General features: G+C 37.3%; 3 protein-coding genes across 6 annotated transcripts; 1 reads left to right on the plus strand and 2 right to left on the minus strand.

Annotated features, from left to right (window-relative positions):
- The first annotated feature begins 430 nt into the window (after nucleotides 1–430).
- Nucleotides 431–2,773, plus strand: LOC130990194 (nuclear intron maturase 3, mitochondrial). Its single transcript, XM_057914418.1, has one exon. It carries the CDS (start codon nucleotides 453–455, stop codon nucleotides 2,745–2,747), a length of 2,295 nt encoding a protein of 764 aa, XP_057770401.1. The 5' UTR covers nucleotides 431–452; the 3' UTR covers nucleotides 2,748–2,773.
- Nucleotides 2,774–3,553: 780 nt separating this feature from the next.
- Nucleotides 3,554–5,110, minus strand: LOC130990195 (uncharacterized). Its single transcript, XM_057914419.1, has 2 exons — nucleotides 4,722–5,110; nucleotides 3,554–3,847 (listed from the first exon to the last, which is right to left on the minus strand). The coding sequence occupies exon 1, from the start codon at nucleotides 4,958–4,960 to the stop codon at nucleotides 4,814–4,816; it is 147 nt and encodes a 48-aa protein (XP_057770402.1). The 5' UTR covers nucleotides 4,961–5,110; the 3' UTR covers nucleotides 3,554–3,847; nucleotides 4,722–4,813.
- Nucleotides 5,111–9,746: 4,636 nt separating this feature from the next.
- LOC130990196 (uncharacterized) lies at nucleotides 9,747–13,702 on the minus strand. Of its 4 annotated transcripts, none has more exons than XR_009090864.1 (8): nucleotides 13,419–13,640; nucleotides 12,222–12,362; nucleotides 11,718–11,823; nucleotides 11,313–11,495; nucleotides 10,592–11,074; nucleotides 10,386–10,469; nucleotides 10,188–10,313; nucleotides 9,747–10,089 (listed from the first exon to the last, which is right to left on the minus strand). XR_009090864.1 is itself a non-coding variant. In XM_057914422.1 (8 exons), exons 2-7 carry the CDS (start codon nucleotides 12,267–12,269, stop codon nucleotides 10,252–10,254), a joined length of 966 nt encoding a protein of 321 aa, XP_057770405.1. In that variant the 5' UTR covers nucleotides 12,270–12,362; nucleotides 13,419–13,702; the 3' UTR covers nucleotides 9,747–10,089; nucleotides 10,227–10,251. The 4 variants fall into 4 exon arrangements, 2 of the variants coding, with proteins under 2 accessions (XP_057770405.1, XP_057770403.1); XR_009090863.1 differs by having other exon boundaries at nucleotides 10,592–11,077; XM_057914422.1 differs by having other exon boundaries at nucleotides 10,227–10,313; nucleotides 13,419–13,702.
- Between the last annotated feature and the right edge of the window lie 613 nt (nucleotides 13,703–14,315).

The following is a 14,315-nucleotide window of genomic DNA, read 5'->3' on the forward strand; positions in this document are numbered from 1 at the left end:
TTTTTAGTGTAGAATTTGGTTAAGTGTTTCAGAATTTGTCGCCGTCCTTGTGAAAATGGGTTGTTTCAGAATTTAGTTAAATGGTACAAATTTAAATTAATTTAAATTTAATTTTAAATTCTAAATTTTAATTAATCAAATTTAAATTTACTAATGTTAAAAAGTGGAAAAAGTAGTTACAAGAGGTAGTTGAGATTACCTCATTAATAAAGTCATTACATAAGTGGACCACACATGATTTAAGCTTAACTAGCACTCTCTTAATCTTTGTGCCAAAAAAAAAAAAAATAGCCACTTTTATTAGGACGGAGGGCTTAATTAAAAACTTTTAATTTAATTAAAAATTAATTATAATCTAAAAAATAAATAAATTTAATGGAACAACCAAAAAGGTAAACATGCCGTTAATATTGTCATTCTAAAATTGTATTCCAACTTTTTCTAAATTACAAATGTTCGCTAACTTTCTCCGGAAACCCAGAGTCGCCGCCATCGCCGCCACCGCCGCCACCACTGCTGTGAAACCCTCCCTCTTTTCCACCCTCCAACACCCGCCAACAGAAATCCGACCTCTCGAAAAATCAGCTCTCCAATCACTAGTCCTCTCCCACTATCGCCACGGCAAATTCCAGAGCCTCCTCCAAAACATCGTCGCTTCACCCTCCCTCCTCCTCACCGCCTGCCACAACCTCCGAAAGCATGCCCCCGACTCGCCGCCACCGCCGCTCACTCTCGACTCGGTGTCGACTCACTTCTTCTCCCTGCAAGAGCTCTCTTCTCAGCTCGCCAACAACTCGGTCGACGTCGAATCGTGCTGCATTTCCGTTTTCCCGAAATCGCGGAAAGGTGAAGCCCTAGTCCTGCCCAATCTGAAGCTCAAAGTGGTACTCGAAGCTATTAGGATTGTACTAGAAGTCATTTACGATGATAGGTTCGTCACATTTTGTTATGGCGGCCGCGCGAACATGGGCCGCCACACCGCAATTAGGTATTTGAAGAACTCAGTTGAGAACCCTAATTGGTGGTTTAGTGTCAAATTCGATGATCAATTGTTTCAATCTAGGCATGTTGGTAATCTATGCTTGATGCTAGGGCAGAAAATTGATGATTGCGATTTTCTTGATTTGATTAGAAGGTTGTTCGGATGCAGAGTAGTTTCTGTCAATTTGGGTGGAGTTTGTTTAGGTAGAGGGCTGCCTCAAGAATGTGCATTGAGTTCAATTTTGATTAATGTCTACCTCAATGGATTTGATAAGGAAATTCAAGAACTACGCCTGAAAACGAATAAGGAGAATCCTAGGTTCAATGAAAACGAGCTTGCTGGCTCTTTCTCGGTTTTTCATAAGCCGTTGAAGGTTCATGCTGTCCGGTATTTGGATGAGATATTGATCATCACATCTGGTTCTAAGATGATGACAATGGATTTGAAGAAGAAGGTTGTAAGGTTTCTAGATGAGGAGTTGGATTTGAAGGTGGATGGACAGATAACTGTTATTCACAGCGCGGTTTCTGAGAAGATTGATTTCATGGGGATGGAACTTCAGGCCGTTGCGCCTTCAGTTCTCCGGCCAAGAAAGACACAGAAGGCAATAAGGGCGCATAAGAAGCATCTCAGGCAGAAGCAAGTCAGGCTTATGGAGTTGAAAAGTGCGAAAGAGAGGAATAGGAAGAAGTTGGGGATGAAGTTATTGAGTCACGTGTTTAAGAAGTCGAAGCAAAGCAATGGATTCAAGTTTGATTTCCAGATAGAGGATGAAGTGAGGCAGATCTTCAGCACTTGGGCTGATGAAGTCGTCCAGGAGTATTCGGCATCTGTGGACGAGAGATGGGAGTGGCATCGGATGCTATCAGCCGGTGATTTCCTCTCCTTGAGAAGGATTAGGGATCAGCTGCCACACGAGCTAGTTGATGCGTACGACAACTTCCAACTGCAAGTGGACAATTATCTAAAGCCGGTGAAAGCCAAGAGGGAATTGGAGGATGAAGTGACAAGGCAAGAGGAAGAAGAGGAAGAGAAGTATGCTCAAAGAACAGTCGAGGATTTGACAAGGCGGTGCATCAAAGTCGAGGCTCCCATTGAACTTTTAAAGAAGGCAGTCAAGATGGTCGGATTCACAAACCAAATGGGCCGTCCGAGGCCTCTCAGTTTGCTCATGGTTCTTGAAGATATCAACATTATCAAGTGGTACGCTGGGGTGGGAAGAAGATGGCTGGATTTCTACAGCTGCTGTCACAACTTCAAGAAAGTTAAGATTATCGTAAGTTATCATCTTAGATTCTCTTGCATCCTAACATTAGCAGAGAAGCACGAAGCCACCAAACGTGCAGCTATGAGCCATTTCACCAAGGATTTGAAAGTCTCCGGTGCTGATGGAACTGAACAAGTGTACTTCCCTTCAGAAAGGGAGATCACAGTTATGAGAGAGAGAAATCTCTCCGATCCCAAGCCTGTAGATGGCGCTCTGACAATGGCATTGATCAGCTTGGCCTCGGATGAGCCCCATCACCGATGCACTGCTCATTTCTGCGGCAATGCAGACACGACGTGTTACAGGATTCATCTACTGCAGAACCATCTTGACGTGAACCCGTTAGATGATAAATCCTGGGTTCGTGGAATGGGCGCGATCCACGACAGTCTACAGAGGAAATGTGCCCCTCTTTGTCGTCACCATATTAGTGAATTATACATGGGAAGATTGACTCTGCAAGATCTTGATTGCACTGCTTTTGTAGATGTCGACTGATTGTATGTATATGGTGTATTGTTTCACGAGGTTTTCTTTGCTTGTGTAATATTGTATGCTTCTATTATGATTTATACACCTAAAACTAATATAAACCAACACAAAAGAAGTCGGTTGGACTGCACGGGGCACAGCGCTGTCAATCACGCTCTGGCCGAGCAGAGATAATTAATCCACCAGACATGGTTGGAAGGAGGGGACCGAGCAAACGGAGAAGGAGAGACGAGCACGAGGGAAATTATCCGTCCACCATGAGCAACCCGGCCCTCCTATATTCTTCCAGCCAACAGTGGTCAGACAGACACGACATGTATGGCGCAAGAGGTGAAGTAGATGAGCCCGAATACGAGCATGCAGCCAGAGAAGAAGGAAGCCAGGACGTGTTCGTTATCGAAAAAATGGGCAGCTAGAACGCGTTCGAGGCTTCTCAAAATGCTCAGGAAGATCTGAACTTCCTAGTAGGATATAAATATAGTTGCTAGAGACCAGTTGCAGATTGTAGAACCAAATACTTGAGTTGGTATGTAATTTTGATTATATCAAAGCTTGCTGATTCACGATAAAATTGGGCTTATTAATGGAAGACTGATGAAGAAAAATAAAACGAAATCCAAAAAAGAAGGGTCTGTCAGATAGCCGCCCAGCCATCCCGGTTGGACCGGAGATAGAACAGATCCTGTTCAAGTAAGGTCGTGACAATTATATTCCGCCACCAATATAAGTGTTTGCGGTTTGATTGTTAAGAATTCAATGTGGGATGATTACCGTAGTATTAATAAATTTATACACATATCCCTACTTTGCAAATAGGATTAAAACCCACAGCATAAATTTCAAACTAAATAAACTAGAGAATTCTCAGCTACAACTTTGGACAAAACCTCCGTTCTGAAATTTCTTAATTATCAAAAATAAATAACAAAAATTAAGAAACTGATTAAAAATACACGTGGTGAGTGGAATGGAAAATGGAGCAGAGGTTCTCTTCTGGTCACAATATGGCAAGATGTTGGCTTCAAACATTAGACTTCCATCTTCTCCAACAAATCCCTCTGAGACTGAGACTTGAATTGGAAAACACAACCGCGACTCTCTGCTTACTGAAAAATGAAAGAATTGTTGGGAGGAAAGAAAATCATGATCCTCCTCGAATACTTCACAGCAGCTGCTCAAGCCTCAAGGTGTTAAATCTCAATCATACTCATAAAAAATCACAGAAAAATGGCCCTTTATTAGGAAAAGATTGAGCTCCTCTGGTATAGACTAGGGAACTGAAACACAAATACTGATAAAAGTATACATGGTTTTTCAAACAGGTAAGCATTGATTTTGACCCTAGTAGTAGTACATGTCCATGCGATCCAATGACATATTCTTTTCTCACTACATCCACATAACATAATCTCCATTTTAAGACAACATGGAACAGAATAAGTATAAAACTAAGGGATTGACTTAACGGTATGAAACAGAAGTTTCCACTTTTAAAATAGAAATGTAAAATGATAAATTCTCCATTTTCACTTGGCAGTCTAGTCTCAACCATCTCTGCTCATATAGCTCAGATATCAAATGATAAATTCACCATTTCCTGGTGATGTTATTAAGATAAATGGGGCTCAAACATAAGCTTATTATGCCTTCAATCTTCTACTCAAGGTTTCCCCCATCTTTCTAAGACTAGATGAGATTTCAATCAACTCCAAGTTTCTGAGCTTCATCAAGACGCACACACATAAGGAGAACGTCAACTAAAAATTCCAAATCAATATGAGCAAAGCAAAGAAACTCTAGAATCCACAAAGAACTAGTTTAGCATATTAGTTTCATAACAGAATCAGTAAAATAATCAATATTTTTCTCTTTTGGTATGAACAAGATAAGTGAAACTGCAGCTTCAAGCCTAATCAAACATCACATTTCAACATTTGATAATCATATACTCAAACAAACTACCACACATTTGCTACTCACACAATCAACATAAACGAAGACAAAACTCTATTCAGGGAAACCGGATCCTTGCAGATGATAAACTCCTTTGTTTCTGTACAATAGTCTGCAAATTAACCGACATGGAACGGGCCGATATCTCCGGAGCGCAAAGAGCCGGCCAATTCATCGGCAACAGTCAAGCAAGAAACCACCCAACCACACAATGCAAACCACACCATTCTTGCCATCCAAAGTGTCACACTCCATCCCACTGCCATGGCCCCCAAAATTCAATCTTTCCCAATTATCCAAGATCTTCAAACAGATTCACACCAAACCCTAATTTATTTTCGGTCAATTAGCCAAAAAGCATCTACCTGAAATCGACCAAGATTTTCTCCAAATGCCACGAACAAATATCAAGACAGCAGCAGCAGCATTACATTTCCTTCTATCTTCTTTCATGAAATGGAATCATGAATCAAACCCTTGCAATCGACATTTCTTGATTCAACAAGCAACCCATTCCAAGAGTTTTCATCCTCGGTTCGGAAAACGTTTTTTCTTTCAAAATTGAAGAACTCTCGATCAAGAAAGAACTCCAAAGTAGCTAAATTATGTGCAGTAATTTTAGTTGATTGTTGGAGAATATAAATATTGTGAATCGAGCTGAAAAATCACAGAACAAAAAGCATGATCATGGGTGTATTTTTGGCCCTATATCCATAAATTTGGAAATTGACTTTTATCTGTTTTTATTTTTGAGCAATTTTTAATTTATTTCAAGTGATAAATGAGTATTGGTAGGATTAATAAGACCAACATAGCTAACATATTCGAACCAGACCCATCGTTTGGTAGTCTAGATGCATAATGAGGTAGGCTCGAAATTGCAAATGGCCCGGTCTAAAATAATTATACTACCAAATTTGAACAATAATCAAGATAAGGATGTTTCTTCTTTCTATCTATAAGGATGTTTTCTTATAGAAGTCAACCCCCCACACACACATACATATATATAGAGTTAGGTTCTAGTAGAGCTGGCAAAATCAACCCGTACCGCCCGTATTTAGGGTTGGGCTGGGCTTTATAAAAAAGAGGCCCGAAAAAACCCGGGCCTAAAAAACCCGCCCAGTCAGCCCGTCGGGTTGATCGGGCTTTGGGGCTAAAAAGCCCACCCGATCAATTTTTTTTAATATGTTAATTTATTCATTCTATCTGTTTTTTTTTCGTAAAATCATTTAGTAGTTCGATTAATTTAATTCAATTCTGTAAAATCAAAACTGAAATTCAATTTATTTTTGTTGGGAATAATTAATGTTGTTCATTGGTTTTTCGTTTTTCATTTATTTATTAGTATTATTTTTACTTTCCAGTTTAGCATAACATTCCTAAAATCATGAGTTAAAAAGCTTGATATATAAGCTTCAATTTTATAGATGTGCATGAAGTATGAATCTATATCAAAGCTCTGACTTGCTTTTATTTATTAATTTTGTATTTTGTACTAGACATTTCATTTTGCTTCTGACTTGCTTCAAATGTGATGATATGAATGATGACGTTCAAATTTGTAATCAAATTGGCTCATGTTGATTGTAGTGCTTTTTATTTTGTTTATAGTTATCATTTGAATAATAAAATCTGTTTACTTTTTTATAAAAATAAAAATAAAATTTAATAATAAAATAAAAAGATCATTGGGTGGGTTTGGCCCAACCGCCCGATGGCCCAAATGAAGCTGGGCTGGGCTTGTAAAATTGCAGCCCGATCGAATTCATAAGCCCAGCGGGTCGGGTCGGGCTAGCTTGACCCGCCCATTTTGCCAGCTCTAGGTTCTAGTGAGATTGCTATTTTTGGTGAGATGTGAGATTAATGAATAAGTCACTATATAATAGGGATAGCAACGGGGCGGGGCGGGGCGGGGCGGGGCCGGGTATTGCTTTCCCATCCCCATACCCGGCCCCGCCTCCATACCCGTTTAAATCGGGGCGGGGTCAGGGCGGGTATTATCTAGGGATGGCAATCTACCCGCGGGTAGTGGATATCCGCGAAAACCCGAACCCATTAGGGTGGGTTTGGATACCATTTGATATCCACGGATAGTTTCGTGGGTACAATTCACTATCCATTTAGTTCGTGGGTATGGGTTTGGATACTTACTATCCATACCCGCGAAACCCGTTTACCCGCGAAAAATACCCGCCAATTACCCGTCAATTATCCGTTAATTACCCGTCAAATATCCACAAAAAATTCTATAAAATATAGGCTTTAAATACATATTTTGAGATTATGGGCTAGTATTTTATATTTTAAAATAGGCCCAAACAATAAGGCTCAAAGTCTAATATTGAGCACCGCAGTCGTCTCAAACCAAAGCTATTAGAAGCATTAATGTGTACTCAAAATTGGCTACGAAATCAACTTGAAGGTATGTAAATTTATAATTATAATTAATCTTTTATTTCATATATCTAATGTAAATAATTGCTTATTTCATAGGTCAAGGAAAGAATGAAAGCTTTTGGACTTGACTTGAAGATGAAGAAGAAGAGTTCAATGAAGATGGTTCTATTTCTACTGTCGAGCAATTATAGACATTGTTCTTTATTGGATTTTATAGTTTAGTTGATGAATTTAAACATTGTTCTTTGTGAATTTGAATTTAAACATTGTTCTTTGTGGATTTGAACTATGCTATTTGTGTTGATTTTTTTTTCTATTAAATTTGTTGTAAATTTATATTTAAATTCTATTTCGTGGGTATCCGGCGGATAGCGGGTATCCGTCGGATAGTGGGTGACGGATACCCGTTGGATAGTGGGTGACGGATACCTTTCGCGGATACCCGACGGGTAGCGGGTTTGGATACCATTTGATACCCATGGATAGTTTCGTGGGTAGCAACCACTATCCATTTAGTTCGTGGGTATGGGTATGGATAGTCACTATCCGTACCCGTCGTACCCGATTGTCATCCCTAGTATTATCCATTGGGGGAAGAATACCCGTCGGGTATCCGCAGCTTATTCAACACGATATACTGGCTTATTCAATCATTCTCATTTCTCACGAAAATAGCATTCTTAGTATACCTCATCCATATATATATATATATATATATATGGGAGAGTTCAATGGAGACCACTCCCTTAGATAAAGAATAAAGACCAAATCAGATGCGTCGATTTTGCTTAATCTAATAGTGATCATTCAACTGATTAAGATTATTAATTTTTGGTTATTTTATTTAATAAAGGTAGGTATGTAATTATTGCACTAAATATATCTAATAAATCTTTTATTTATGGAATATCTGTTTGTTACGTGAATAACGCATTCACAGAACAAATAAACATACTAATGTTCGTCAATATGTTCGTATGAAAATAAATGAACATACTAATGTTCGTCGATATGTTCGTATAAAAACAAATGAACATACTAATTTTCGTCGATATGTTCGTCGATATTTTCGTATCAAAACAAATGAACATACTAATGTTTGTCGAATCGATTTGTTCGTATAAAAACAAATGAATATACTAATGTTCATCGAAATAGATCAGGTCCCAGAATGGGAAGAGAGGAATTTCGGGGATTTTTTAAATAAATGCTAGTCATGAAAAATTAAATTCGGATGCAATCTGGATCATTGATTGAGATTCATTGAATGACCTTGATTTGATCTTTATTCTCTATCTAGGGGAGTGGTTGTCATAGAATGCACCCCTATATATATATATATATATATATATATATATATACACACACACACACACATATAGGGGTGCGCTCCAATGAGACCCTTATTTTTCGTGAGACACTGAGACCCCACCCTATATATATATATTTGGGCAAATTATGTAAAACCATAACTTTTTTCGTAATTTGAAAATTGCACCTATTTTCAAAAATTGACTACACAATTCATAACCTTTCATTTTCGTCTCAAAATTATCCGATGATCGGTTTTTACCTACATGGATGTCGGAATTTGACACGAAAGCGGCCGAAAATGACACGGTGGCTGCCGAAAATGATACTTGGACTCTAAAATGACACTTGTCCAAAATTGTGAAGATTATGTATGAAGTAATGTCCAAAAATATGATGTGCATAAATTTGGAGGACATAACAAAAAGGAAATATATGCATAAATATGGGTGACAGATTGAATATTAAAAAAGTTTTATCTATAACATACGAAAAAGACAACTTTCAATTTGAAATAAGTTTTAAATCAATTTCAAAATTGAGTGACAATTTTAGTTAATAAAATTAAAGGTTTATTTGTAAACTATATTTTTTCTTTTTATTTTCTTTTTCGTTATCTTCTTACTTTTTATTGTTATCTCTTTCAAAAATTATGAAACTCGATTAATTATAAAAATACTTTAATATACATATCAAATTAAAGATCACGATTAGAGCTTTAATTTGATATATTTTACGTAAATATTTAATTTAAAATGTAAAAGTTATATTTATTTAAATATTAATTTTTTTAAAAAAAATCTCTCCATTCTCTTATTTTTTTAAATAAATCTATTTTTAATTTAATTTAATTTTTTAAAACTTTTTTTTGCCTTTTCGTAGTATAAATTTTTATTATGGCGAAGAACTTTTTTTTTCAATATTCAGCACAAATATATTCAATTAAAATTATTTTTTTTAATTGTAAATTCTTTATTTTTTTATTTTTTAATATTTAATATTATATATATGATAATTGAGTTTATATCAATTTTAAAAAATATATAAAAATATTTTTCATACATTGCACGAAGTGTAAATGCTAATTTACTTTAAAGAATGGTATTAGTATTTGATTTCACATCCCTCCGTCGCGTGAAAAAGGTCCATTAATATGCCGGTGTTCCCAATCATCCGAGACAATCTTTGCATTATTCTCAGTCTCAGGTACCAACCCGAGGTGTATGTAATCCTTAGTGATTTTGAAAAAGAGTATCTATTTTTCATACTATTATTATCTGATCTCAAGCACGCCTTTTTGGCATTTATTGAAGATTCTAATACATAAAAATCAATGCTCGATTTGTTCTTTTCTTTTTTTTCTCTTCTTTTCTTTTTTTCTCTCATAGTCTCATGCGAGGTGAGCGGCACAATAATTACAGTTGATAGAAGTTTTTACATGATTCTGATGTCTATTTACATACACGAGACGAGAGAGCAGATAGCAATGGAAACAAAGCGCAAGTAAAATAGTTGGGGGGATGCGTAAGCTTCTGCCCGTCGCGTTTCCTAACCTTCTATTGCTAGAACGGCGTCAAGACTATGATTATAGCCTAACAATAGCAACCAATGATACCTTCAATTAGTCTGCAATCATCAAGCTTCTCTAATTCTGGAATATGTATTTACATAAACTTATATCCCTCTGCAACAAACACCGCAAGGAAGGAACAAGACAGAAATTAGTGTCGTTAAGAATCACTTTGCATCTAAAATTCTTTGTATTATTATGAAAAGATTTACCTATTTATGATGTATGTACACCATTTAAATCGCACGTACCATTTTCTAGTTCTTTTCAACAGATTCAATCACTGGCAAAATCATCGTAACTCAAGCCCTCTGATATGGTGTCCAGTCTCCTAACATCTGCCCGTGAGTACTTAAAATTATCACCATTTTTTGAGTAACAAAGGCAGAATCAAATGCAGAAAACAGTACCTTGTTGTTCGCCTCTTATGTGGGGGTCCAAGAAGTTTGCTTCCGTTCCCAGAAACGGCGATCTAGAGTAGCTCTCTAGAATATCTGAACGGGTCAAGTAAACATACGAGTCAAGATCCAGACGGATGAGACATTTTAACATGCTCCATGACATTGTGCTTTCTTGTTACTTATAAAGAGACGAGAGAAGGGGACAGCAAGCCTACCTGTGCTATTGGAGAAATCAGCTGTCAAATCTGAAAGGCTGAAGTTTCGCGGTATCTGTCCCAGAAATCCAAATGAGGCTGTCTCCTGGTCCAACATGGACTCATCCAGTGCTTGTGAACCCGGCTCACCACCAGCGAAAGGAGAAACGGACGCTTCTCCAATCGCGTTTCGAGGTTCTATGAGATTGTTGTCTGCACCAAACATAAAGTGGGAGTCGCCTGCAAAGCCGCCCTCTGATTTAATCATCACCCCGTTCATTCCTTGCACGATTCCCGTGTTGGAATTCTGAGCTAATAGCATGTTTTCTGGCACGTCAATCCGACCAGCATGACCGGACATGTTGACTGGAACTTGCACGCTAGGTTGCAGGGTGGACGCACCGTTAGTGTAGACGTTAGGTAATGTAATGGCTTGGTGCATGTTTTCCGGCTTTATAGGTGGTCCAGCAGGCTGTTGAACCTGATAAGCCGAGTTGTTGTGGACTGCTGAAGTGTGAATACAAAATTTGCTTATCAATCAAACAAATAACGTAGTTGCTAATAAAAGAGCGGACTTCCCCTCAAAGTGCATTCATTATCATTTTGATCCAAAGAAATAATTGCACACATAAAGTCCTAATGTGGCATATGGCCATATTATTCGAATGATTAATGCAATATCATAAACTTGGAAGAGAATACTAACACCTAAAATTCATTGTAACAACTAAAGGAGACTTACTTGAATGCATCTGAGATCCATTTGACAAAGACATGGAAGCGACTCCTGTCTGACATACTTGGCGCATTAGCTCAACCTGCCTCTCGAGCAATTGATTGAATCTTAATATCTGGTCCTTCACAATCAGCCTCAGGTGATACGCCCGAAAAAATTCCTGATTTTCTGCTTCAAGTTTTTGCCACACTGGAAGGAAGCAAAATTTTAGATAAATTTGAACGTATATTAGTCAATACTGTAGTTGTAAGGGACGAATCCAAACATTTTTTGGAAAAAACAAAAATTAACAGCTGAACAAAACTATAATATTGTCAAGATGAAGCAATATTGTTAATAGTACAGTGTACAACTCAAAATAATAGGCAGATGAAGATAGGATAAACGAATAAACTAAGAAATTAAAGTTACCAAGTTCGGTGAAGCCGGGCTCAATTTTTGCCTGGTGTAACAATGTATTCACAACTTCCCTCTCGCTCATGTAAAGCTGAAGGCATCTTTCTATAAGGTTCTGAACCTGACAAGCGCAACAGACAAGTTTAGCACATATGTAGATAAGATCTACGAATGGCACAGACCCAAAAGAGGGGCATGAGATTTACAAATATAAGGAAATTTTCAGTTCTCCTATGCAATTAGTGCTTTAAATGGCCACCAAATGCATTAAATCTATGCTCGTAAAGTATAGACGTCTTTGATGATTATCTTACCATGTTATTCCCTCTCGGTATAAATGACGGGAATGGTTCCACATGACCACACATCATATATTAAATCTTAGTTTTATCTTCAAACTGATAATTTAATTTTCTATTCGGTGCCTACATCATGTAAAATATCCTGACAGTTACAGTTACACGACAAACCACGTAGACAAATAATGTAGATAAAAACAAAAGAGACAAGAAAACTTACCAATTGTATGTCCTGTAGTGAGACTTTCCTAACTTCACCATTTGACATTTTGCAAGTTCCAAAACGAGTGTTATATACTTTGGCCGATCAATTCCCAAATAGCTTAGCCACAGAGTTCCAAGATGATCGGTTGCTTACCGCCTATATATATAACATATGATTCCTTAAATTATTGTTCATCAATCAAGGACGTTAGGTTAGGTGATTCGTGCAAGACAAACCCCAACCAAAATATATCAGTGAAGTAACACGACCAACAGTGAACTTTTCTTTGAACAGAAATTAAGTGTCATTAAATCAAGACAACTTCATCAGGCACGTCATAATATTCTGTGTTTCTTTCTCTTCTCTTGTCTTTATTGGAACCACTAATCGACTCCGATTTCCTGCAAAGAAAAACCTACCCAGTTTTGCACTGAAAGTAAAGGCTCTACTTTTATCTGAGCATTTCAATTTCAGTGTAATCCAATAAGCTTTAAATCTTACCTAACTGATCTTTTCGAGCAACATAATAGGACCCATATCCAAGGAATTCTTACCACTTCTATGTAATCTAAAGTAAACTGAGGTTTTATCCAAGACTAATATTTGAAGCTTCAACATACCTTCCCTCCAGTTTTAGTCTCTTTTATCTTCCCATAAATAAGTTATTATAACAAATCACAAATTAATCACCTCCCTGTCTGAGCCATAAGTCGAAGTAGGCGTAAACACCAAAACTCACTATCCTCAGCTTTCAGCTAATCTACTTCCCACCAAACACAAATTTTAACAAAGCTTGCTACAGTGAAAGCTTTAAAATAGCTCCTCCCAAACAAGAACAAACACTTTATAAACGTATCTTCTCTTCTACTCCGAATTCCACATAAATAACTTTAAACCTACAATACAATTATGCCCTCTTTTCCAAACAAAACTCTCACAAAAAATTCCAGTAACTACAAGCAATTAAAACCATAAAAAATCAAATCTTTAACTGAGATAAAAATAGCCCTTCAAGTTCAGCTACGATCACTCTCAAAACACACAGATAGAAATGACCAGTCACCGTTTTAGGGCAGAGAAGAAAAGGGATCACGGAAAAACACAAGATCACACCAAAATACAACAAATACTCGCATGAAAAAAAGAAGTTAATGAACAAAAGCAAATTGGGGAAAAATGATAAAAATTTACAAAACAACTATATTCACTCACCTGTAATTTGTTGGGTTTTTGTCACAGAGCTTTGTTTCAGCATCGACACAGAGAGAGAATCTAGAGAGAGAACGATAGAGCGAGAAAGTGATGGGGGCTCTGTTACAAATCCACAATCGGTCGCGTTCGCATGTATTTTATTGATTTACCCATAAACTCAATATTTCCAATAAGAAATTCCTTATTACCAGATTAACGTACAATCCCGAATACGGAAGGTACAATCCGATTTGCTTGGTCAACTCTGGTGGCATAAAACAAATTCCTCCATTAAGGAAAGTGACAAACGCCAGACAAGAATTCATTCCTATTTTATGCTTTCCGATTAACGTACCACTATTTGTTGATAATGTACAACTTTATGATGCAAGTTGGTGTTGTTAAATATTTAAATTGATAATCTGCCTTTATATTTCTTATTTATCTGCAATTTACAAATTGTTGATTTGATGGAAATAAATGAATATGTAATTGAGGATCTAATCTCAATTTTGATCGAACTATTTTTTTTTAAACCACCCGAACGGTGAGGGGTTAGGCAAACTCCCAACCTGTATATAAACAATTAATCAATATTTCATACATAATGTTGCCTAAAAGTAACAGCACCCAACACAAATACTCCCTCCGTCCCGTTATTAACGGCACGTTTCTTTTCGGTACGAAGATTAAGAAAAGTAGAATTAAGGGAATTAGATGTGTAGTGTTATTTTAATTAAAAACACACACACAGTCACACACACTGCCTCTCTCTCTGCCTCACCGGTACACGGCGGCGCCGGCGCCGGCGAGCGCCGCCTCGTCGGCTCCTCCCCCGTCCTATCTCTCCCTTCCCTCTCTCCCTCTCTCCATGGCAGAAACCAAACAAAAATTAAAAATTCTTCCCAAAATTGAATG

This window comes from Salvia miltiorrhiza, chromosome 6 (assembly GCF_028751815.1).
Source record: "Salvia miltiorrhiza cultivar Shanhuang (shh) chromosome 6, IMPLAD_Smil_shh, whole genome shotgun sequence".
NCBI classification, from domain to species: Eukaryota; Viridiplantae; Streptophyta; class Magnoliopsida; order Lamiales; family Lamiaceae; genus Salvia; species Salvia miltiorrhiza.

Coding starts and splice junctions, on each gene's coding strand:
- LOC130990196 (XM_057914420.1), bottom strand. CDS start 12,269: ATGTCAAATGGTGAAGTTAGGAAAGTCTCACTACAGGACATACAATTG. Junction 11,078..11,312: donor TGGATCTCAGATGCATTCAA/GTAAGTCTCCTT, acceptor TTCACACTTCAG/CAGTCCACAACAACTCGGCT. Junction 10,470..10,591: donor TGATTTCTCCAATAGCACAG/GTAGGCTTGCTG, acceptor TGACCCGTTCAG/ATATTCTAGAGAGCTACTCT.
- LOC130990195 (XM_057914419.1), bottom strand. CDS start 4,960: ATGGCAGTGGGATGGAGTGTGACACTTTGGATGGCAAGAATGGTGTGG.
- LOC130990194 (XM_057914418.1), top strand. CDS start 453: ATGTTCGCTAACTTTCTCCGGAAACCCAGAGTCGCCGCCATCGCCGCC.